Genomic DNA, 24,207 nt, shown 5'->3' with positions numbered 1-24,207 from the left:
TCAGCTTCCTCTGATACAGGGTGCTGTGAATTTGTCAAGGTCACCAGTGTGTGGCAGAGTTGGGACTGCGCTCTGTTTACTGACAAAGGTCCAGAGGAGTGAAGTGACCTGTCCAAGGTCATCCAGCCAGGCAATGGCAGGGGCAGTACTAGAGTCCATTTCCCTGACCACTGGCCCATTCTCTTAACTGCCCAGGAGCCTCAGTACCACATAGTCATTGGCCAAAGATGCTGCACAGGACCCTGACCTGGGCTCTTGGCTTTTGACCTAGTCATTGGTTAGACTCTATCCTACCGGTGGAGATGGAAACAAAGTTTCCCTTGCTACCATCTACTATAGAATGGAGACAATCCCTAATGGCTGGCATGTCTTATTTCCACTTTTCAGGTGCTGGATTCTTGTCTAAGAAACATCACAGACCCATGGGCAGCTTTTCCTCATCCTGGTGCACAGGTCTGAAAACAGACCTGGCTGGTACTACAGTGATTCTACTTGAAAGTGCTAATCTGATCCCACTAGAAATCCACTGTCTAGCCATCAGGGGGATTTTCCCAGATCTTTAAACTTGCCACCTACAGAGTGGATGAAGACAGCAAAAGCAAGAGCCACATTATATGGCCAGCCCTGTCACGATTCGGCGTTCTGCCCCCATTTTTCACTGGGGAGCCAGGAAGAATTGGCCTCACAGTGGTGAGACTCCTTATCGTAAAATGAACATAGGGAAACAGGGTGGGTGAAAAGGGAATTGCTACAGTTAATAACTGATGTGGAAAAGGAGAAAGACTTCTGAAATGGTTTCTTATTTTACTTAAGAGCATATCCCACCCAAGACTAAAGCACATAAAATAAGCCAGAGACCCTGATGTCCCTCCATCAAGGATATAAAAATTTGAGGCATTTATGTTAAGTTAGCATATGGAGTGTTTAACGGTAACTGTGTTAGCTCTTCAAACATATCCTCTTACCTCCTTAGCAGAAAGTGAACAGCTTTTTACAAAGCCTACATTTTTTGCACGTGAGAGGCTCAATTTGGATTTGAAATCACTCACTGTATATGAAATTACCACCCCATTTTAATAAGGTCCAAGATGTTTAATAGCTCACTTAAGGTTTCACAGCAAATTGAGAACAGAAATAGAAATAGAAGGATTGGCTGTTTTTCTCAGTTGGTCTCCTGAGAATGGCTTGTTCATTTTCATTCTGTCTCCAGAGAAACTTCTCATTTGCCATCTTCACAATTCCTCTATAATATCTCACTTAGTTATCACTGTGTGGGTAAAATTTTTTTTTTAAGTGGCATATTGTACATGTAAAAATAATTAGGTCTCTGTTATACTCTAGCAATTTTTTCTTTGGTTCAGCTGCTTGCCTGGAAAAAGATTTAGAGTAGCCTGAAGTTCTCTGAAGATGTTTTATAATTTGTCAGTGGAAAATCTCTCACACACATGCATACATCCACACCCTTTATCACAACTCTGAAACCTTGGGGGAAGTTTATATTTTCTTATAGGTCTCTCCTTTCTTTCTCTCTCTCCACCTCCCTCCCTCCCTTTTCTTACTCTCTCTTTTTAATTTGGAAAACAGAATTCCTTCATTTCCCATTCTCCTGGTGTGGTGCTCCATGATGTCAGAGATCCAGGCTTCTTCCACCTCGTTGCTCTGCCATGCGTAGGTCTGGGATCTCGGTAGACAAGCTCCAGGCAGGACAGAGAAACAGTAAACATGATTGTGTAAGGGTTTATACACTCCTGTCTTTTAGGGATAGTGCCTGGAAGCTGCCACATAACATTCTGCTGACATAACTGGGTCAGAATTTACTTCCAGTGATACCCCTACTTGCAAGGGAGGCGGGCCAATGTGGTCTTTAGATGTGAAAGCCATGTGCACCGCTGAATTCTGGAGCTCTTTCATGACGAAAGAAGGGGAGAAAGTTAGCAGTCTCTGTCACAGTCACTCTGTAACTGTTATCCTCTGTAAGAGGATATGGCACACAGCACATCCATGTGTGCTAAGTCACTTCAGTCGTCTCCGACTCTGCGACCCTGTGAACTGCAGCCCACCAGGCTCCTCTGTCCATGGGATTCTCCAGTCAAGAGTACTGGAGTGGGTTACCATTCCCTCCTCCAAGGAATCCTCCAGACCCAGGGGTCAAACCTGCGTCTTTCATGTCTTCCGCTTTGGCAGGCAGGTACTTTACCACTACTGCCACCTGGGAAGCCCCAGGGTGCACAGTAGGACCCTAGCAAATATTTTTTAGGTTGAGTTTATCTTTTGAGGATTTCTGAGACATTCACCAGGAAGACTAATAACACTGGAACCTTCTGTTGGGCATAGGGACAAAAAGTTGGGAGTGGAAGCTGATGAAGGGGAATCAAATAGTTTTGCTTTCCAAATTGACTGGAGAAAGGAGAAATCTTTGTAATGTACTTCCTCCACCTTCCAACATCCACTGAAAACACTGACCAACACGGCAGCCTCCTTGTATTTCTTATACTATCCACCTCCCACAGATATCAAAGAAAGTCCCATGCCACCAAAACTTTATCTCTTCCCTCAAAATAGAAGAGAGACTGTCAGGAGTAGTTCTCATTTAGCAATTTATTTTTTTAATATTTATTTTTATTCATTTATTTGGCTGCACAGGGTCTTAGTTGTGGCATGTGGGATCTACCCCAACCAGGGATCAAACCCAGGGCCCCAGCATTGAGAGATCAGAGTTTTAGCCACTGGACTACTAGGGGAGTCCCTCATTTAGCAATTTATTATATTTGTGGCATTAAGCCCGTGACATTACTGTAAGGCACTGGGTGCAGAACTTCTCAAGGAGACAATGTGAAGGAAGTGAGAGGTCTTGGAAATCCACTCATGTCCTACTCTCATTTCCTCAGTCCTGCTACTAAGCCTGCCCCTCCCCTGCCCCAGCCTTCCTCTCACCCATTCTCATAACACTGGGAAAGTGTTGTTGGGTTGCAAAGGACTGAGAGGTGATGGCTTAAAATGGGACTCCTCCCAAAGGGTGTGCCCCTTAATAAGCAGAAGAAAACCTTTATGAGTCCAAAGATTAAGAGCTAAAATGGCAGGCAATAGGGCTCTATCTAGGCTAGTAACCGCAGGAAGATGACCAGGCAGCTATTGTTTATCCCCATTTTATAGGGAAGCTCCTGAAGGTTGAGCAATTTGTCCTAGCCCACTAGCGGTGAAGCCAGAACTGAACCCTATGTCTCTCTAGCTCTGATTATAAGTGGCTGCCCACTGGTATATCTGCCCCAGGCGTGGAGCACTTGCTTCACTCATCTTTCTTTCACTGCACAAACTTACAAAACTCCATTGGGCTTATAGTCAGGGAAGTAACACATCACAGTAGTAACAGCTAAATTGAAACTTACTACAAGCTAGCTACTCTCCTAAGTTCTATATATATATAACTAACTCATTTTATCTTCATATGACCCCATTTTATATATGAAGAAACCGAGGCTTTAAGAAGTTGAGTAACTTGCCCAACATTACTCAACTGCTATAGTGAATGTCAGAACTGGAATCAGAACCCAAGCTGTCTAACTTGAGTCTGGGCACTTAAGTTTTAGGCTAAATTACCACTATAGTTAAGAGGACAATAGTGGTTCCCTACTATTATTTATGTATTATCTGCCTATACCTTTAAACTACCATAAATGGGAAATTCCATCATCACACTAGGCATGTCTTGATTTTTCTTCTCCCTATCCAAGTTCCCAGTGAATGGAGTTATAGAAAGCACTCGGGAACCTGGATGCCATCTATGATGTTACCGCAAAGATGGTAACAACCAGACAGTTTCTTTACTTCAGTTATACATTTACCATCTCCATATTTGCTTGAACTCCAACAAGTGCATGAATGCACCTTAGTTTGGCTGTGTAATTTTTTCTGGGAAATGTTAGCCATCATGCGAGGAGAAGGGCATATCATATAGTGGTTCTCTGGGCACCATTCCCCTTTACTTCACATTCACTGCTGGTTTTCACTCACCAAGAGTATAATGTTGAGTAAGGAGAATCAGAAACATAGGGTGAAATATGGGCACTTCTCTGGTAGCTCAGCTGGTAAGGAATCTGCCTGTAATGCGGGAGACCTGGGTTCGATCCCTGGGTTGGGAAGATCCCCTGGAAGAGGGCATAGCAACCCACTCCAGTATTCTTGCCTTAAGAATCCCCATGGACAGAGGAGCCTGTCGGGCTACAGTCCACGCAGTTATAAAGAGTCTGATATGACTGAGTGACTAAGCATACAGCACAGCAACACTGAAGTGAGTATCCACCATAGGCCGGACACTGTGCTAGGCCCTTTCCACTTGGCATCTCATTGAATCTTCAGGAGAGCTCACGAGGCAGACCTCATGTCATCCCTTAGATCTAATGTCCTGCAGCGTTGGTCTGCACAGGGCCATTGGAATAAGTGCCAGAACTGAGGTTCAAGCTCAGATTCATCTGGCTCCAAGTGCATGCTCTTACCTTGAAACTAAGTGTCTTTGCAGCACCAGAAGTCTTGGCTGGGTGAGTTTGAGAGCACTCCTCCCCTACTGATTCTATCTCCCCAAAGGTCTCTGGGATCTGTCTCTCTTCCTCCTGGACTCAAAATTCAGGCCTCACTACACTCCTTCTTGTTCCTCTCCTGCTGGATCAGACCTCAAAATCTACATCCATAGTCAGAGTGAATTTATAGCTACTGGAAATAAAATTTGGTATTTGCAAATCTGGGTTTCCTCCCTGGCTCTCCTTTTGCTGTCTGTGCCACCTCAGGTCAGTTGCTTAACCTCTTTATGCCTCAGTTTCCTCTTCTGTAAAATGGGTAGACTTACATGTTCCTCTGAGACTTGTTGTGAGGCTTGGATGAGAGCATGCATCATGTCCTTAGCTTAGAGCCCAAGCACATAGGCTTTTGTTCTTTGCATTGTATTGGGAAAAGATTAGGATTGTGATGAAAGGAAGATTCTAATAAAAGGAAAACTGGTCAGTTTTTGGAGGTAGTCTGGCTCTTCAATTGTGGATGGGCCATATTCAGGATTAAAGGTATAGTCTGAGTGTTGGCACTTAGGAAAGTGTAAACCCCTGCCTCAGGCCTAAGACCAGGGCAGAGTCACATCCTGGGTATGGGTTTCTTTGGCCCTTTCCATGCCTATTTTTAAAACTGACCTTTCTTTCCTCTTCTAATTCTTTCCAAGAACAGTAAGGCTGACTCCAGAATAATTAGGAAAACATTCCAAAGTTGACATAATGCCAATAATGGAAGTTATGAAATAACTTTAAATCCATTATAACAAAAACATGCACTAACAGCACATTATATTTTGAATACTTATAAATTGTCAGTAGTACTTTACAATTGTCTGGCTTTCTTTTGAGTGTCTGTATTGCCAGGCTTTAAGGATGAGCAGGGACTAAGACTAATTCATTCATTCTGTAGAATTCTCTGCAAAATTGATATGCTTGTCTATGAAGTGCCTGAGACTTCACTTGCTTATTGAGGCTCTGTGACCTTGGTCAAGTCCTCTGAACTCTCTGGATCTTTGCTTCTTCAACTGGAAACTGAAAAGAACAACTCTGGCCTCTTTGATGTCATTAGAGAGCTGGGGAGGAGCAAACAAAATGCTGGACAGAGAAGTCTTTCAAAGCAACCTAAACGAATAGGTAAGTGTCAAGGATTAATATGATGATACATGTATGTGTGTCTAAAGTGAGAATGAAAGAAAAAAAATAAGAAGCAAAACCAAAGAAGTCAAAAGGAGCAACCGTATTCCTTGCTTTGCCATTCATTAACTGAGTGATTGGAGGGGAGGCACTTAACTTCCATGGGTCTCAGTTTCCTCATCTGTAAGATAGGAATTATAGTAATAGCTGTTCTTCCTATTATACAGAATTATTCTCAAATGGGACTGTGGGTGTAAAAATGTTACCTAAATAAGAAAAGGCCAACCACTTGTTACTTGTTATTAATATTAGAAGTAGTAATGCCTGGTGAAGTTGCAGTATTCTTCACAGGCATCCAACTAGTTTAGTCTTCTTTGGAAATGAAATCAATCCGTTTAGATCCTAGGGCATGATCTGTTGGCTTCCACAGGCAGGGGTTGGATCCCATGATAGGAGACTGGCCTCTAGCATCACACTGTTGGATTTAGATCTCACCTCTGTGACTAACAGGATGTGTGATTTTGAGTAAGCATTTAACCCTTCTTAACCCCAAGAGAAACTTGATTTCTCTATCTTACCTCATGGAGTCATGAGGACTAAACAATATAATACACGTAAAGCATTTACGTAGTAGCCAGTAAACAAAGATATTTATGGCTATCTTTATTCTTGGTGGCACTCTGGCCTCATGATGCTTAATTTATAACATAGCTGTATATTTAATTTATCAAATAACATCCCAGAGTATATCTGATACTAGAGGGAATGATGCTGAAGCTGAAACTCCAGTACTTTGGCCACCTCATGTGAAGAGCTGACTCATTGGAAAAGACTGATGCTGGGAGGGACTGGGGGCAGGAGGAGAAGGGGACGACAGAGGATGAGATGGCTGGATGGCATCACTGACTCGATGGACGTGAGTCTGAGTGAACTCCGGGAGTTGGTGATGGACAGGGAGGCCTGGTGTGCTGCGATTCATGGGGTCGCAGAGTTGGACATGACTGAGCAACTGAACTTGACTGAACTGAGAAAAATCTGAATGAACAAATGTTTGTATCTATAGTTAGATGGCTAGGCCTTTTGATTCCTACTAAAGCTGCTTGCTTTTACCCAGCTACCACAGCTGCCTAAATCACCATCCTGAGAAATCTGGAAAGAAAAATACTTGTTTACATCAAGACAGGAGGTGCTGGCAAACCCCACTGAGTCCCTGTCCATAGTCCCTGGGGGACACATAGAAAACCTATGGCTATGCCTCACACCTTTTCTTGTCCCCAGTTACTCCCGTGACCTTCCTTTGCATTCTATCTGTTCTCTAGCAGGATAGGGGATACCCATGGAAGATCTACTCTTCTTCACTCTAAAGCCAGCAAACCAATCACATCGCAAGGCCTCTGATTCCTTTCTGTGAAGGAAATGTCTGGGTAGGGCAAGATTTCCACTCTGCTCCAGCTATTGTACTTCCAGGGTAGCTTCTAATACACCAGTGAGTAAGGAATGTCCTTAGGCAATAGATGAATGAGATGAGTGAGGAGCTAAATTAAGTAATGATGTCGTTAGGTAGTAAGTTAGTGCACAAAGAGACACATGGAGGTGATAACGTGTAAAGAACAAGGGTGAATAAACATGGGTAAATGAGGCATAAAGCTCTGCACCAGAGGTTGAAAAACAAGTCAACTTAAAAAAAGCTGTTCCAGGCAGAGTGAAGAATCATGGGAACTTAGAAACCAGGGCAATGGAATCCATAGGGCAGCAGTTCTTAAACTGGAGTGTGCACCAAAACCACTTGGAGGGCTTGTCAAAATGCAGATTGCTGCCCACCCACCCCCACCAGAGTTTCTGGTTCAGTTTCTGGAGTGGGACGGAGAATTTACACTTCTAACTAGTTCCTAGGTGATGCAGGGAGCACACTTTGAGAAGCACCTTGAAGGGAATCTGAAAAGACTTGCTGCCAGGAGACTTACTGCTCAGAACTAAGTGAGGTTCAAAGAACCCCTTGTGGCCTGCGGAGACAGGGGTGTCCAAGGGGACCCCCTGGGCTTTCTGTTCCTGTGCTTCCTGCACCACAACAAATTGGGTGGATTCTTGTTTTGGGGCTGTGATTTGCTCATACTGGCTGACCAGGGGAATCGATAAGACACCCTCACCTGCGTGACCCTCCTTTAGGTAAGCTTCGACCGGTTGAGAGGAAATGTTCTCTGCTGGCTCTCAAAGGAGTGGGGAGGGTAGCATCTCAGAGCTGTTTGCTTTTTCCAGCCTCTCACAGGTAATAACCGGTCCCTAGAAGATAAGACTAAGGGGCCGCGTCCTGCCACCCATTCTTCCTGGGGTCCAGTTCGGAAAGTGGGCGCTCAGGGCGAGGGGAGACCTACCGAGCGAAGGTGGGCTTCAGGGATGGGATTTGGGCTGCCGCCCCCCGCAGAGTCCCGGGATCGGAGCCAGCGGAGATGCTGAAACGAGTCGCGACTTCCTCCTCTGGCGGTCGGCAGTGGGGGGCGCACCAAGACAGCAGTTCAGGAGCTGCGCTTTGTCACCGCGGCGGCCAGGGGAGGGAGCGAAGAGGGCGCAGAATAAGAAGGGTCAAGGGGACAGGACGGGGCGGTTGACCGGCTCTCCGGCCGGACAGGGACGTTCAAAGGGCTGCGGGCCACACTTCGCACGGCCCTGCGGGGGAAAGGAAAGGACTGAGATTCCAGGCCTGGGCCCAGACTGCGCGGGCACTCCTATGCGGGGCCTTTGACACCTTGTTCTCCGCGGCGACATTCCTCCTGCTCTTCCTCCACTACAACAAACCCTTGTTAGCCTGTACCCCACCTACGAAACTCAGCGCTGAGGGGAAGTGGGTACCCTCACTGGCTCGCTAAAAGGTTTCTGAGCCGGGAACATACAGTACCTCCACGTCGCGGCGCCCTCCGGGCCTTCGGGTTCTTAGCCAACCTTTTCACTATGCGCCGCTCCTCTGAGACTTACGGTAACAGCTGAAGCTGGCTCAAGCTCCTTGCTCACCCTCTGCAGTGGCGGATGCAACATCCGTTCATCCAGCCTGAGGAGGATGCCCGCTGCCGGGTCTTTCAGTCTTTCCCGAGGCACTGCAGTGATTTATCTGCGGTGTCAGGGGACGTAGTCCTCGGCCCTGGGGGCTCAGTGTTAACCTCACAAACAGAATCTGACGTTTGAAGGCTGGACGACTTGGGTTAAAATCCCAACTCCGGCCACTTCCCAGCTGAGTAATCCTGGGCTAGTTACTCAACCTCTCTGAGATTCAGTTTTCCCTCTGCACATCCGGAGGAACTGTACCCCATCGGGACTCTCTAAAGCTCAGTTGGAGGAAGGGGCTATAAAACTCAGTCCCCGTAACTTCTCACACAAAGGTTTTTCCATTTCGGAGGGAGCGGCTTAGCTGACCCAACTGGTTGGACTTCCTCGCGTGCCGGCGGCTCCCCACCCCTCACCCGGGAGACCGGCTCCTCTGTTCGCATTCTGGCGCCACCGCGTCTCCTGGCCTGGAGAAGCCGAGAAGAAGGAGAGGAAGGGTTTGCGGCCTCCTCCTTGTCCCGGGAACCGGGAGAGACAGGCGGTCAGTGAGCATACAGAAACGGAGACTCAGGGAGACCCGCAACGGGAGAGAGCGTTTAGGGCATTCAAGGCTAGTTAGATCGTAGAAGATAGATCCCACTGGGTAATGACGCCACCAAGATAGGGGTCCTCCGGCTGGACCACCCAGATGGGTGCCTCAGTAGGCGGGCTCCCTCTACCAGCACCAGGGTGAGGGGTGGGTATGTTTCACTGCGGGGAGGAGGGGAGCTGTCAGGCTCTTCTGGCCTTTGGACAGTCCAGAAAGTTTGGAAACAGTTTGTGCCCAGTCAAAATTTATTAAAAACAAAACTGAAGGACTACTATCCCCTCTGTCCTCCTCCCCAGGAGGGAAAGCAACCCATAATGGACTCCATAATAACCATCCAGTTCCTTGCATTGTGGCTCACCCTTATCCCAAGGGAAGGTCAGCCCAAATGAAGTCCTGCCCAGAAGCAATAGACCCACCATTCTCTCCACCCAGATGCCACCTCCCAGGTCTGAATGGAGGCCTGTGCAGAGCCTGGAGGATGTGTGGGCAGACTGAGCCAGTCCCTAAGGTTTTGGCCCTTGGGACAATCAATGCTGGAAGACAGTTTGACAGAAGTAGCTGCCATTTAAGGGAAAACATCTGGTAAAGCCATACCTCCTTATCAGAGGATTAGGCAATTGTGTGTGAAGTTTGGTGGCTCTATTTGGGTTGTAGAGGGCATGGGAAACTGAAGGCTAACTTTAGTGTCTCTGCATTTTTCTGGAGAGAGTTTTGCCAGATACGTGGAGGCCATAATGCCCTAGATGTTAAAACTGGCTGGGTAAGCCTGATGAGTTTTGCTCCTTTTCAGATAGTTGGTCAGGGCCTCAGTGGATTGTGATGGTCAGAGAAACCAGACTTTGTCTCTCAGGGTCTCCAGAATCACCTGCTGCAATTACATTCTTAGTTGGAATTCAGGCCCTGAAGACTCTTCCCACCTGCAGTTAGTCTCTCTTACCCCATACCATGAAGGGTGGCTCCAGCGTCTCTGTAGGTCATGCATAATCCCCACTCAGCCTCTGATTCCTATCTTAAAAGAAGAAAGGAATTTCCTCTTTTTTCTTCTTTTCTTAAAAGAAGAGCCCTTCTCTAGAACAAGTTTCCAGATGACTTTGGGCCATTTTGTTCCTTACTTTTCTTCTTCATGCCTAAGATGAGTGGTTAGATGTTAGTTGCCTACACCTCTCCCTGCTCCCCCACCTCCCGTACCCCAATACACATTTTTCCTAGCCCCTGTGAATTCATCTTGGCAAAAGTCCACAAGTGGAGGTTTTGGAAGGAAAAGCTCAGAATATGATGCCTGGCACTTTCTAATAGCTCCAGTTTTTGTGAGTGTGGTCCTGAAGTTAGAGGGATGGGAGATGAGTCATTTATATATGAGCCTCCTCTCTGTGCTTCAGAAAGTAGGAGTGATTCACAAGATCTTCCTTAATTTTGTTGTGACGATGAAAAGAGCTAATACAGGTGAAATGCTACAACAGTGACTGCTTTTATCATGTGGGATTTCTAGACTTCCACATGCAGTTTCTCTTTGCCCTCCTGGAAAATTATGGAGAAGCAGGATAAGGACAGTTTAGATATGTGGGTCTTTGAGCCTCCTGATTCTGAGGGCAGGTGGTGGATAACCTCTCTGTGAGGCCTCTAAACCCAGCTTGACCCCAGAAAAGGGTGGGAGGTTCTGGAGGCTGCCTTATGGAGTGTTAAGGCACTGTCAGATGTTAAGTTATCCCTGCTTGGGGATAAGGGACAAGGGAGGGACAAGGACTTGGAAGGAGCACTAGTCCAGGGCCCAGTGTTCAGCCAGGCCCTGGCCATGAGTCAAGACCACTGGTCACCCTATCTGTGTGGGAGAAAAGGCACTGCTGCTTGCTTTTAAAGGTGTAAGAGTCAAGGAGAAATGGGCATCAAGGCACTTTGTAATGAAAGCAAATTTCAGGACAGTAATGGTGAAACAACCCCCCACCCCATACCATCTCTGCTAGGATAGGGGAGGGGGCCTTTGGGTGCTTGGGTGTTGGAGAACTGTGACAAAAAACATGGGCCCTTCCAGCTGGTAGCTTCAAGAAGCAAGCCTTGGGCTTGGGAAGGTCCTCCAGCTCCTGGATGGTTAGGTGGTGGGTATAGGTTGTAGGCTGTCCAGAGCTTGGATGCCACTGAGCTCAAGCCTATAGGAGCCAAGGGTTGACAGGTGTGGAAGCAAGAGTGACTGCGGAACTGGTTGGCTCCAAGAACATGAGGAGCAGGTGTCATGGGCCAGGCGAAAATATCTGAAAACATCCAGTTTCCTGTCCCGGGTGCCTGGCCGTTGGCTCCAGGAGTACAGAGAGAAGGGGGTGCTTGCTCAGAGTTCCAGAACCCGCAGGTTCTGCCTGCCTGAAGGAAAAACTGTTCTGTGGCGCCCATTGCTGGCTCACGACCACCAGCCCCCTCTGCAGGGTGGGCAATGGTGGGGTGGGGGGGAAGTGGGCAGGGCATGATCTGCCTCCTCACTCCCCAGAAAGGCCGACCGCTGGGCTTCTGAGATCCAGTTGACCTTGCTCCCTGAGGAACACACCTTGCAGTGCCTCTGTGCTCTGGGTCCGGCAGCTGCCAGGGAGGAGATGGGGACCGACCGCCAGAAGTCTCCTCACCTCCCGCTATTACCGCAGTGGAGACTCCACGGCGCGGGGAAACTTCGATGGCCACAGCCGGCTTGGAAGGTGACCGAGGGCCCCAGATCACTGCTGCGGGAGCCCGGCGACGCCGACTGTTTAAAGGGAAGCTCCCTTTGCTATGACATTTCACCAAAGTGAGAAGCAAAAATATTTTCTTGATTAAAATTTTGCCCACACCGAGGTAGCCAAATCAGCTCCCGAACCCTATTCCTTTTCCCACGTCTCCCCGTTCCTTCCTTTCGGCCGGAACGCGCGCCTGCTGCCAGGAGGCCCAGCATCCAGCTGGATAAGGTACTCAGGGCCTCAGACTATCGCTCCGAGAGGGTCTGCTGGCCACTGAGGCGTTCCCTACCCCCTTGCCTCAGCTCTCCGGAGCCGGGGTTTCTCGGGAAACGAAGAGGCTCCTGCGGATCGGCGCGTCTGGTGGCCCTGGCCCAGCTTCCGATTCCATTTAACACAACCCGCGCATCTTATCTCCGCGTCGCCTCCCCGGGGTTCCCACCCACCCCCTGCCCAGCCCAGCCCAGCCCGGCGGAAGCGGGGCCGCGAGCTTTTGAAGTTCGGAGAATTTCAATCCCAGAGGAGCCGGCTGGACCTAAACCCCCGCCCCAGCGGGGGAGGGGACAGCAGGCCCGCAGACAGGAGGGGGTTGTCCCTCCCACCGCGGGAGGTGAGAAGCGGTGGGGGCCCGGGCTGGACTCCACTTAGGCTGCTATCACCCCCTCTTTTATGGGGTCGCCCAGGCCTCGCGACGCATGAGTTTTACTCCCTCTGTGAATTTACCTTTCTTCGGCAGCATAGGGAATAACCTCCATGATACAGTGATAACCACGCTATTAAAGTGCCTCCCCGTAAGCCAAAAACAAACACTCCCTCCCAACACCCCCCCCTCAGAAAACCCCAACTAGAAACAGTGCTCTTATCGAGCCTCCTGTTTTCTTCTTCTTCCTGTTAAAAATTAGACCTCTCTTCATCTGATATTAATGAAAGATGCTTTTGGAAGAAGTGATATTTGGCTTAAAAAGGAGAAAAAAATTTCTCCTGCCACCGAGGTACGTTAGGCGCCTAAATCAGATAGGGAAAATTGACACATTTTCAAACAGTGGAGGCAGGAGTCAGGAGAGGGATGAAGGCGTCCCTGAAGCTTCAGATCCGAAGCCCAGAAGAGGCAGCCCCCTCCGGGAGAGGCTGAGCCCGGGGCTCGAGCCTCCTTCCTCCCGGGACGCCAGGGGAAGTCCGGCTCGGACGGGCCGGGCCCAGGAAAGAGACGCAAGTGGCACCTCTAGATCTCTCAATCCTACTCCGCTTTCATCTCACAAGGAAAACCCGGAGGAAAAGAGGATCAAACGCAGAGCACTCCCATTGAATGCAAAGCTGGGGGCGGGGCGGGCGGCCAGGAGTCCCTCTGAGGACCCGGCCTCGCCGAGGTGAGCGCAGCGGGGGGGCTGCTGTGAGTTGGCCGAGGGCTGCGGAGGAGAGAGGAAGGGGAGGCGGGGAGCGCTCCAGGCCCAGGGCTGGAAGGGCCCAGAAGAAGGTGAAGGATAGTGGCAGATCTAACGCAGACGCTGGTGGCTCTGCTTTGACAGGAAGGAAGGAGCAAGCCAGGTGTTCCCTCAGGCTCTGCCTACCAGCTAGCTAGAGAGGACAGGGCACCACGAAATCCTAGGACAACTCTCTGCCAGGGCAAAAGGCTCTCGACTCTGACCCAGATCATTCTTCTCAACTTTGAAATATTCTCCAGGACTTTGGCGCCGGCAGTGCTCAGCTCCTGGTGATTTTGGGAGTCCTGGGCATTGGAAATGTTTATGTGAACCTTCCCTTCCAGTTCCCCCTGCACACTCGACCCCAAGGGGAGGTTTCTTATCAAGTGTGTGTGTGTGTGTGGGGGGGGGCATGTGGAAGGCAGAACTTGAGAAGGGAGCTTCTGTCTTTGCTCGTTTCCTTCATCACCTCTGGAAGCCCACAGATAGGAAGATTGAGGCAGGGGGAAAGAGGGAGAAGAGTTGAGAAAAAAAGGAGGAAGAGAGAAAAAAAGATAAAGTTAAAAATACTTAGTGATAGACGGACTTTTCTTTAGAATTTCAGAAGTTGGGGCTTTGTCTTGGAACGTACAGAAGGAGGAGGGGCAAAGCAGTCTTTTGCAGCCGTCAGCTTAGTGCTAGAAACTCCTAGAAAGGGGCAGAGAAAGTCTAGTGGGAGCGGTTGCAGAGCAAAGAAGGGGCCTGCCTTCTAGCCTCAGCAAAATGAAGAGAGACCCAGCCTGCCTACCTAGCCCCAACACATTCAAAACTGGCAAGGGGGCAGTTTCTTAATGGGTTCCACCTCCCCTGGAAGCAGACCTGAGAGGGAGCCTGTGGCTATTCCCAAAGACATTCGGCACTACTCACACACCCCCAGCCCTGCCCTGGAGGTCCCCCTCTGTCTTCTACGATTGATGAGAACTCCAGTCACTTGTACTTTCATGGCATTTTCGATGCCTTCTCTCTCTTCAATCCCAATGCCACCCACTTTTGGAGCAGGGGACCAAAACCCTGGGGTAGGGCACTAAGGAGAACCCCTTTAGACAACCCTCAATGAACCCCAATGCCGCATGCTGGTCTTTCTTGATCCCTGAGCCAAATCTCCGGGTAAGAACAGCACCTTCTCCCAGCTAGGAGCCTTTGCCGCTGCCTCTGTGGGAGCCCCATTTGCCAGAGCTTCTTAACTCCCAAAAAAACCTGTTTCGGGGGAATTCGTTGACTCTGAATGAATACATTAAAATACGGGCAAGAAAAGAAACAAGGCCACCCTTAGAACCTCCTCCCCACTCTACATACCTGAAGTGCAGGCGAGGCCCCAGCAAATGGGAGATTTCTTCCTTGAATAGCCATCTGGAGGTCAAGCCAGGCTGTGGAAAGCTTATGGTCACCTAGATGGGGAGAGGGGCGATGGAAAAAAAAAAAAAAAGCGAACATTTGGAGTCAGCAGCCAAAGCCGTCTTTAAAGAAAAATATTAAGACATTTATCTCTTGCCCCTTGGGGAAGAAAAATGGCAAAGTTCTCTTTTGGTTCCTAGGAGGAAGGAAATAGCTGGGGGTAGGGGCTAGGAGGAGGAGGGAGGAAAGCAGACCCCAGGCTCAAGCTGTCCAGACAGCTTGCGGGGGAGGGAATATGCTTTTCGGTAGCTTGTTAATGAAAAAAAAAAAAAAAAGACTTAGGAGCCGCGGCGCGGTTAGCTCACCAGGGACAGTTGCAATAATAAGAGAAGCGAGGCTTGTGAATCGGCCTTCACAGTTCTAAAATGCAGTTATGGATTCTCTCATCAGTGTTAGAACAAGGCACCAAGTTAAGAAAACAAAAGCGCAAACAAAAAAAATTTATATATATCAAAAGCGTATTCAATTACGGAGTCCCGCAACCCCTGCGGAACTCGCCGCGTTAAGCTCCCTTTTCTTCCTGCGGAATTCCATTTGCATCCCCTGTGCCTGGGTGTCTCCCTCTCTCAGTGTGTGTGTCTCTCTGTTTTCACACTCTCCTCCCCATTCGAGCGAGGCCCACACCTGGCGCATCACTGCCGAGCCATTAGCTGCGGGTCTCCTTTCATCTTCGCTGTGGCAGACGTTTCTATTTATCCACTTGCGCTCACCGAGTGGCGTCACCAGCGGTACTGTAATGACGACTGCAGCAGGAGGATGACAGCTTAGAAAGAAGAGGGCAATGGGGCTTCCTCCCAGAGGCGGTGCGGCACAGAGGAGCGCTCGCATCACAAGGTGACCCCAGCTCCCCACCGCCACCGCCGCCGTCACCGTCGACACCGCGTTCCGGCCGCTCCGCGCCCGCCCAGTCGCCTGGCCTCTTTCTCCCTCCCGCAGCCAAGATCTGTCGGACCGCTGGGGACCCAGGGAGCCGGGGGGCTAGGAGCTCACTTGGGGCTTTCCCCCTCCCCCCCTCGGAGAGTCCGGGATGGAGAGCCGAAAGGACATGGTTATGTTTCTGGATGGGGGTCAGCTTGGCACTCTGGTTGGCAAGAGGGTCTCCAATTTGTCCGAAGCCGTGGGCAGTCCGCTGCCCGAACCGCCCGAGAAGATGGTGCCCCGTGGTTGCCTGAGCCCCCGGGCCGGTCCTCCGGCCGCCCGGGAGCGCGGCGGGGGAGGCCTGGAGGAGGAGCCGGTCGACGGACTAGCAGGCAGCGCTGCGGGGCCGGGCGCCGAGTCGCGGGCAGCCGGGGCCGCGGTGCTCGGCCCCGGACCTCCGGCTGCCTCCGCCGACAGTCTCTCTGGCCAGGGGCAACCCAGCAGCTCAGACACCGAGTCGGATTTCTATGAAGAAATCGAGGTGAGCTGCACCCCGGACTGCGCCACGGGGAACGCCGAATACCAGCACAGCAAAGGTAGCCACCGCGCCCCTTCTCTCCCCCGGCCTCCCACCGCGCCCACCTTCCACTTCAGCTCTAGAGGAGAGGAAGACACTCCTTCACCCCAGGGCGGGGTGGCTGGGGGAACCCACCTGAACAACTCATCCCCCGCTATCTGCGCCCTGGCGGGGGTCTCCTTCTCTGCTCTGGCATTGGCGGGACTGAGGGTGACAGCTGTGCTTTGGGGGAAGGAAGGAGACGCAAGCCCTGGGCTTGAGGGGGATTCAGAGTACACCCCAACCCCCCAGAGCTTTGTGGCACTGCTTCAGCTGCGCGGGGAAGACACTTTCTCCCGGCGTGGGCGAGATCAAACGAGGGTCCAGGCAGTTTGTGGCTAGCAGGGTGTAGGGCGCATCCAGGCGCGGAAGCGGAGTCCATAAAGGACCGTAAAATAGGGACCGACTAGGGCCGACCGGCTGCTGCGGCCCTCCGATCAGTTTGCATGTCGGTCAGAGGTCCAAATTACCTTGTCACTTCCCGGGCTCGGTGGCGCCAGGTCGGAAATGGTCCCAATGGTCTAATTGCCTTTGGTCTCCGGCTGCATTTGAAAAGGCAGTGCTCTGGCCCTCCCCCCATTCACCTTTCCTTCCTAGTCCCACTCTTCCACCCAAAGGAAAAGAGCGGCAGGGGGCAGGAGCCCCACCCTTCCCTGGGTTTCAGCTCAAACTGTGTGTGTGTGTGTGGGGGGGGGTGGGTTGTGTGTCACTGTTGTAACTGGAGAACCCCTCCCTGACCAGGGGCTAGTGAGGAGGTGGGGTGAACGATCAGGAAGGGAGACTCCCTGAGAGGGGTGGAAAGCTAGGAGGAAGAGCCCACCAGCAGACACTCCTCCACAAAGCTGTGCGGATGGGTGAGAAGACCCTGGTGTGGAAGAAAACCCACCCCCTCTCCTTGGCAGCCAACACCTTGCTGAGAACCCACATCCACCCATTGCCATCTAACTCACTCAATCCAGACTAACCACAGCATACCCTCAGAGTAACCCATACTCCATTCATATATAGTCAGGCAACAGGACACTCATACACACACTCCTGGGTCATTCCCACAGCACACGCAGCCTAGTGTACATTCCCACACCTGCACCAGCCATCTGGCACACAAAGCAAGGAAACTCAGTCCCTGCCCAACACCCAACAATGCACCAGGACCCAAGTTCACAACACTCCAGCACAAAGGGGCATCTCAACTCACTTGACTGTCAGATATGCATATCCTTGCCCACTCCTGTCAGCCGTGGGCAGAAAGTTCAGAGTGGCTGCATCTATCCTGTGCCCCTAGGCAGGTGGCCAGGGCGCCTGGGGCTTTTGCACCCAGCAGGCCTAACACAGCAGCCCGGCCAGGCCTAATGGCTGCTATGTACTCATCTGAATGGTGAGCCTCTGCCCTCCATTCCTGGGTTCTCAAAGTCCCTGCCACCCAAGCAGAGGTAGAGTCTGAGGCTACTGAGAAGAGGAGGGAAGTCCCTTTCCATCACCCCCTCCACACACATCAACCAGGACCTACAGCCCCACATCAACAGCGTCTGTATCTGTTGTGTGTTCTGTGTGTGCCTATACTCTGGCTCCCTGAACAGGGCCTGGCTCTGAGGCACTGGCCAGCAGTCCCAATGGCAGCAGCGAGACCCCCAAAAGCAATGGCAGCGGTGGCTCCCAGGGCACCCTGGCCTGCAGTGCTAGTGACCAGATGCGACGGTACCGTACTGCCTTCACCCGGGAGCAGATTGCACGACTGGAGAAGGAATTCTACAGGGAGAACTACGTATCCAGGCCTCGGAGATGTGAGCTGGCGGCTGCCCTAAACCTGCCGGAAACCACAATCAAGGTATGAGGCACAGGGAGGAGGCGGAGGGGTGCACTCCGTCAGGAGGAAGTAAATACCACCTTCCCGCTTCCTAAATCATGAACCAGGAAGTAAGGCCTGGAGTCTCTTTACAGGGCAGCTAGGCTGGGAGTGTCTAAGCCTGGTGCAGGAGCCAGGTGCACGCAGATTTGCCCCTAGGGGAGACTCTCTTTCGTGGCCAAATAAACAGCGGGGATGAAGTGCCTGGGCAGGTGACAAGGAAGTGCTTCCAGGGAGAACCTCAGGAATGGGACGTATTTTGAGGGGATCGCTGCCTGCTGCCTCAGACCGGTGGAGTTCTTAGTTGCCCCACTACTTTCCCACCCACACTGCGTTCGGGCGTCCTGGCAGCGCGGGCTGAGGGGAGGAGGGAGAGAGCCTGTATGGGAGGGATTCCAGATCCAAGGGGGTGGTGGTGGGATCTGCCCGCCCCCAGAGGAGCCCCTCTTCGGCTCTTCCCTGTGGTACCCGCACCGTCGCCCGCGGTGGGACGGGACTTATGGGTTCTGCGCACCGGGCCGGGCGGCCGCCGAATCCGCTCCTCTCCTCCTCGCCCGCCAGGTGTGGTTCCAGAACAGGCGCATGAAGGACAAGCGGCAGCGGCTAGCCATGACGTGGCCGCACCCGGCCGACCCCGCCTTCTACACGTACATGATGAGCCACGCGGCGGCCGCGGGCGGCCTGCCCTACCCCTTCCCGTCGCACCTGCCCTTGCCCTACTACTCGCCGGTGGGTCTGGGCGCCGCGTCCGCCGCGTCCGCCGCCGCCTCGCCTTTCAGCGGCCCGCTGCGCCCGCTCGACACCTTCCGCGTGCTCTCGCAGCCCTACCCGCGGCCCGAACTGCTGTGCGCCTTCCGCCACCCGCCGCTCTACCCGGGCCCGGCGCACGGACTGGGCACCGCGGCCGGCGGCCCCTGCTCCTGCCTCGCCTGCCACGGCGGCCCGGCCAACGGGCTGGCGCCCCGCGCCGCCGCCGCCGCCGCCTCGGACTTCACCTGTGCCTCCACCTCCCGCTCGGACTCCTTCCTCACCTTCGCGCCGTCGGTGCTCAGCAAGGCCTCCTCGGTGGCGCTGGACCAGAGGGAGGAGGTGCCCCTCACCAGATAAGGGGCCGCCCGCGGGCAGCCGGCTCCAGGACGCCCGTGGGGACCCCTCGGGGACTCAGACAGCATCCCTCCCCGCCCCAGGGGCACCGAGGGGAAAGAATAGGGCCGCCGAGGACCAGCGGGACTTGGTTTCGAGCGTCGAGCATCGAAATGCCTGGGAAGGAGTCCTGGCTGGCGCGTTTGGGGAGCAGGAGTGGGGTTGGGGAGGCTGAGCCTGAAAGACCTTCCTCTGGGTCGGCCCCTCTTTGCATTCTTCACCCGACCCACTGCCCTGATCTGGGCTTGAGGCCGTGGCTCCAAAGCTTAACAAACTTAGCAGCAACAGCAACCAATATCAAGCCCCTTAGCCCCCAACCCCCAACCCTTTTCTCACCTGGACCCCTCCCCCTTGCAAAGGCCAAGCCCATGCGATGGAAAGGGAAATTGCTGTCTCTCTGAACAAAATGCTGTGTATGCAGAGCAGGTAGAGATTAATCTTTGCCAGCTTTTCCAAGGCATGGCAAGGGGCTTGTGGATGACAATGCACCAGCCATCTAGGGGAGAGAGGGAAATGATTTACTACCCTCCCAAAGAAGCAGGGGGTTCTCTGGCCCCCCTGGAGCCTCAGTTGCAGGATATTTTCTGATTCTGGCATCTACCAGCACCTGATCTCTTTCCTCTCCTGACTTCTTCTCCACTTGTAACTTCATCTCCACCCTCACTTTTTGTGTCCTGTGGGCAGGGAAGCTGCAGATACCCTTGGGTCCCATGGCAACTTCTCCCAATCCTCTTCTCCTTGGGCCCAGCACACACCCTGATTAGCAAGTCATGTGTGTGAGGAGGGTTTTTGAATGTTGAATGTATAATAATGATTACCATGCCGCTGGCTGGCCATGGAGCCCAGAGCGGAGCTGTTAACAAGGCGCCCAGGGAAGAGCTTAGGGAGCAGGAACCTCATCTCCCTCCCTCCATATCTGGTGGCAAATTAGCGGCTATTTCCAGCCTTTTTCTTTCATTCACTAGGAGCTTTCTGGCCCTTCTCTTTGCATTTGGCATTTCACACCCATCTGCCTCCCAAGCTGCCAAGGGGCTTGACTTTCAGAATACTAGTGGGAGCCTTCTGCTGCTTCTGGGGACTTTGTCTCTCCCCTCCTCCAGGGCTTGTTTGGGAACCACTCCCAAATTCTCACATCTGTAGTCATTCTTGCAGCCAGTTTTTGAGGGATAGGAGAACTTATACCCCCACAAAGGCAAGTTTCACTCTGAATGGGAGGGAGTGGTTCTTCCTGTAGGGACTGAGTTTGATTTGGTTTTCCTTTGAAGCCCAAAGAATTTGCTGTTAGAATTTGTTGACCATATTGCAATAAAGCTGGATATGATTCTCACTTTAGCATTTTAAATTTTTTGGTAGCAGGCAGTTTGTTAACTCCTTTTGAATTACTAGTTCAACTATATCCTTGAATAGGGGAGGAGTCAAAAGAGGGACACACAGACAGTCTCCCAAGCCCCCATTTGGCATTGGCAGTCTCTAAATGGACATTTCACAGAGGTGGAGAAGGAGGAGCTGCTGTGGGGTGCATATTTCCTTAATTTTGTGCACACTAGGAGACTTGGCTCAACTGGTCCAGCAGAGCGCTGAGCCCATCGGGGACTCATCCTTATGAGTCCTTCCCATCTGCTCCAGTGCTTTGAGGAAAGGGGATCCTGGACTCCAGTCTCTGTAATCCTATCTCTACCCCAACCCAATGTGGAGACAAATGGGGTGGAGCACTGTGGAGCTGGGTTTGTTGGTCAAGCTAAGTCTGCATCTTATGGTAAAGGGAGAGGAGGGAGGACTCCTGAGTTGGGAAGAGAGGGTTTGAATCCTTTTCAAACTGGAAGTCATCTCCAAGGATGGAATTCTGGGCTGATCAGGGCAAAAGGACAGACAATCCTGAGTGGTCACATCATTGTCATTCTCTGTCCCTATAGGAGAGCCACTGTGGCTGCCTCTGAAGTCGTGCTCAAGCAGGAGGGAGATGGGTGTCCTCAGCAGGCTGGGAGCTCGGGACTGTATGGGTTCAAGGGTTCTCTGCCCGTGTACCCATGGGCAGGCGGGGGTCTCCTTAATCAGCCTTCATGCCTCCTGGGGCTTTAGAGCAAACCCTGTCCAACACAGTACTCCCCACCCTCCCAAGCAAATCGTTGTACTGAGGTTTCCAGCATCCCATCTGCCACTCATCCCGCCGCCCTAGCCCTGCGCAGCTCCCTCTGCAGTTGGGAAGCTCCCGGTGCCAAACCCGGCAAATTTCTGGGTTACTTCGCGTAGGGCCAAGATTGCTTGCGACAGGTAAATGGGCTGCGGGCTGCCGTAATGCCAGGCGTATTTTCAGTTAATAGGGAGGGAAAATGAGGTGTCTGCAGCGATATTGGAAAGTACAAGATCGATGATCCGGCCTCGTGTCCAATCAGCAGCCTTTAATTGACTGTATTTTCTGGGTAATTGAGCCTCTCTTCCTCCAAATTGAAGTGGAAGATATAACAATACATCTTGCCAGGAGGAATTACTCATTACTTCATAATGAAATTTCCCTTTTGCCAAGGTTTGCGGTTTGGCGCTAGGCACGCACTACTCACACTCCCTTGCAGACCCCCCCGCACCTAAAAATAGACTTTTCCCACCTGCATCGGAATAAGCATCTGGCCCAATTAGGTGGTGGTCCTTGTAGTGGGGGCTGGGGTGGAGATGATCTTAAAGGCACTGCGTCCTCTGCAGCCTCCCTCTCTTCATCTGCAAAATGAGAAGGCCAGTCCACGCAAGAGGGCTGACATGGTATTATTGTTTTCATTTTTCAATTTTCCGACCGTCTCTACTTAGTTTCCCTCTGTCTCAGTCCCATTTTGCAGGTGGGAAAACGGAGGCTCTGGCCTCACACAGGTATTAGTGACTCGTAGCTAGAGGCACCCAGCTCCTCTAGCTTCCCCTCCCATGCCTTAGGCCTCTTTGGGGCCCAGAGTCCACGGTTACCCTCGTTAAGTCTGACATCTCACATCCGACTCACACTTTTCCTAGGCTCCTCAACATAATCGGGGACCCAGCGGGGCCTGGGAGCGCAGACGTGCGCTCAGCCGCGGTCCTTTTGGCCCGGGAAGAATAGCCACCCCGCGGCCCGAGTGCGCGCTCAGCGCAGGCCGTCCCCGTCTAGTTAGCGAGTGATTGATTGCCTTATTAAAGCGTGTTCTTGTAAGTGTGACCAAACTGATTGCATTGCATATGTTTGGGATAATGCTCATTTTAAACAACAGGATAAAGAGGATGAGCTCGGCAGAGCCTCCGAAGAGGAAATGATTCCGGCCACCAGCTCCCTAACTCTGGCATTAAATTGCCCGGTTACATAGCAAATCACTTGGTTTCTCCACCCTTGTCTGCATTTCTCCCCCCTTGGTCTGCAGTTTGATTGCATCCCCCAGTGTTGTCTGCCCCACCAATGATTTTTTCTAGTGACTATGTCGGCCCTGCTTTCCCAACCGGGAAACCCGCAGCTGCACATTCCACACATCGAGTCCCTCTGCTCCCATTCCAGGCAGAGTGAGAGGTGATTCAGGATGCGCCCTCTCAGCCCAGGCCTCCCAGGGTATATGGCCCTAGACGGTCGTGGCTAAGGGGAGCTTAGGTCCCCGCCCCAGTCGTGTGTCTCCCCACCCCCAGCCTAGCACGTTCCTGAAAGTTTAAAAGATTCTTTTGTTCCCTGGGCTTTTCCCGCTCGGTTGCTTCCATTATTCCCCAATCGAGGAAACACCCGCAGCCATATGTCGGCCGAAGGGCGTGGGTGTCACGGCGGACAGTTGTCAGGATGACCAGCGGATGGCATTCTCCTAGTGGAAAGAGCTTTTCCTTCCTAGCGTCCTCTCTAAGCACCCTCACCCGGAGTGAGAGAGGGAGTAGTGTCAGTGAGTGGGGGCAGGAAAAGGAGTTTGGGCCCCAAAATGGAGATTTTCTTCTAATTACTCTGCCCCCACCCCAATCCTTGTGGCTCGGTTCTCTTTCTGGGCCTGTTCCCTAACAAAGATATCCTCAGCCGGCCTCCACTCACTCCAGTCGACTTGCACGGGAGCCAAACTGTTGGCAGACTGAACTTCCTAAGGGACACCTTTCAGGTATGCTGGAATTCTGATTTGTTCAAGATGATGATGGTTATCAGGATAAGTCAGAAATGATGCCACCCTTTGGGGTGTCATTTGTCAGTGCACTCGCACGGATTCGTTTGCAAGACCCAGCTAAAACAAGTCTGGATAGGTGACTTGATCCAAACGGAAAAATTCTTCTGTAGCTCAGCTCCTCCCTGGCTCTGTGGGGGCAGACACATCAGTGCATTAGGGTGAAACCAAGGCCCAGCTCACCATTTGTGCCGATTTGTGGACCCCGAAATGTTAACCCTGAGGAGGGAAAAAGCCGACTACAAAACGCAAGCTACCGTCTACAAAGCAAATAGAAACACAAAGTCCTTTCCAAAATCGCTTTCTCAGCAAGTAAGTGTGTGGTATTCTGAGCAGGAGCAGGAGAAAGATTGCCACTTAAAAATAACATGAAAGCATTAAGTAATTATTTAAAACAAGGCTGTTTAGAAAAATATTTGTATTTATTGCAGCTGCTCAATTGGCCTCGTTAAAGTCGGCAAGCATTTAAATTGTGTTACAATCTCATTTAAATCCCTCTCCGTTCCAGCAGGCTGAAGAGCTTGAATAGACCAATCACTTCATAATGATGATGAATGAGAAATTAATTCAGATACAAGCAAGACAATTTAGGCCTTCATCTGTTTAAATAGCCTTCCAATATTATTCGCGATCGCGGGTCACAGATTGAATCAATTGTCCAATCTTGTGAAAGTCATATCCTTGCATCTTCATCGAGATTATTTATAGCGCAGTGAGGGCTGCTGAAAGGTATACGCTGTTAACAGGGACAATTACTTAAAGG

At 51.5% G+C, this 24,207-nt stretch overlaps 1 protein-coding gene across 1 annotated transcript; it reads left to right on the top strand.

Annotated features, from left to right (window-relative positions):
• The first annotated feature begins 15,153 nt into the window (after window positions 1-15,153).
• Window positions 15,154-20,724, top strand: EVX1 (even-skipped homeobox 1). The gene is made up of 3 exons (XM_027969113.3): window positions 15,154-16,296; window positions 17,897-18,144; window positions 18,724-20,724. Exons 1-3 carry the CDS (start codon window positions 15,870-15,872, stop codon window positions 19,267-19,269), a joined length of 1,221 nt encoding a protein of 406 aa, XP_027824914.1. The 5' UTR covers window positions 15,154-15,869; the 3' UTR covers window positions 19,270-20,724.
• The last annotated feature ends 3,483 nt before the right edge of the window (window positions 20,725-24,207 follow it).

Source organism: Ovis aries, chromosome 4 (genome assembly GCF_016772045.2).
Source record: "Ovis aries strain OAR_USU_Benz2616 breed Rambouillet chromosome 4, ARS-UI_Ramb_v3.0, whole genome shotgun sequence".
Lineage (NCBI taxonomy): Eukaryota > Metazoa > Chordata > Mammalia > Artiodactyla > Bovidae > Ovis > Ovis aries.
Note: the sequence above shows the minus strand (reverse complement) of the source record. Positions and strands in the feature narration are given on the sequence as shown.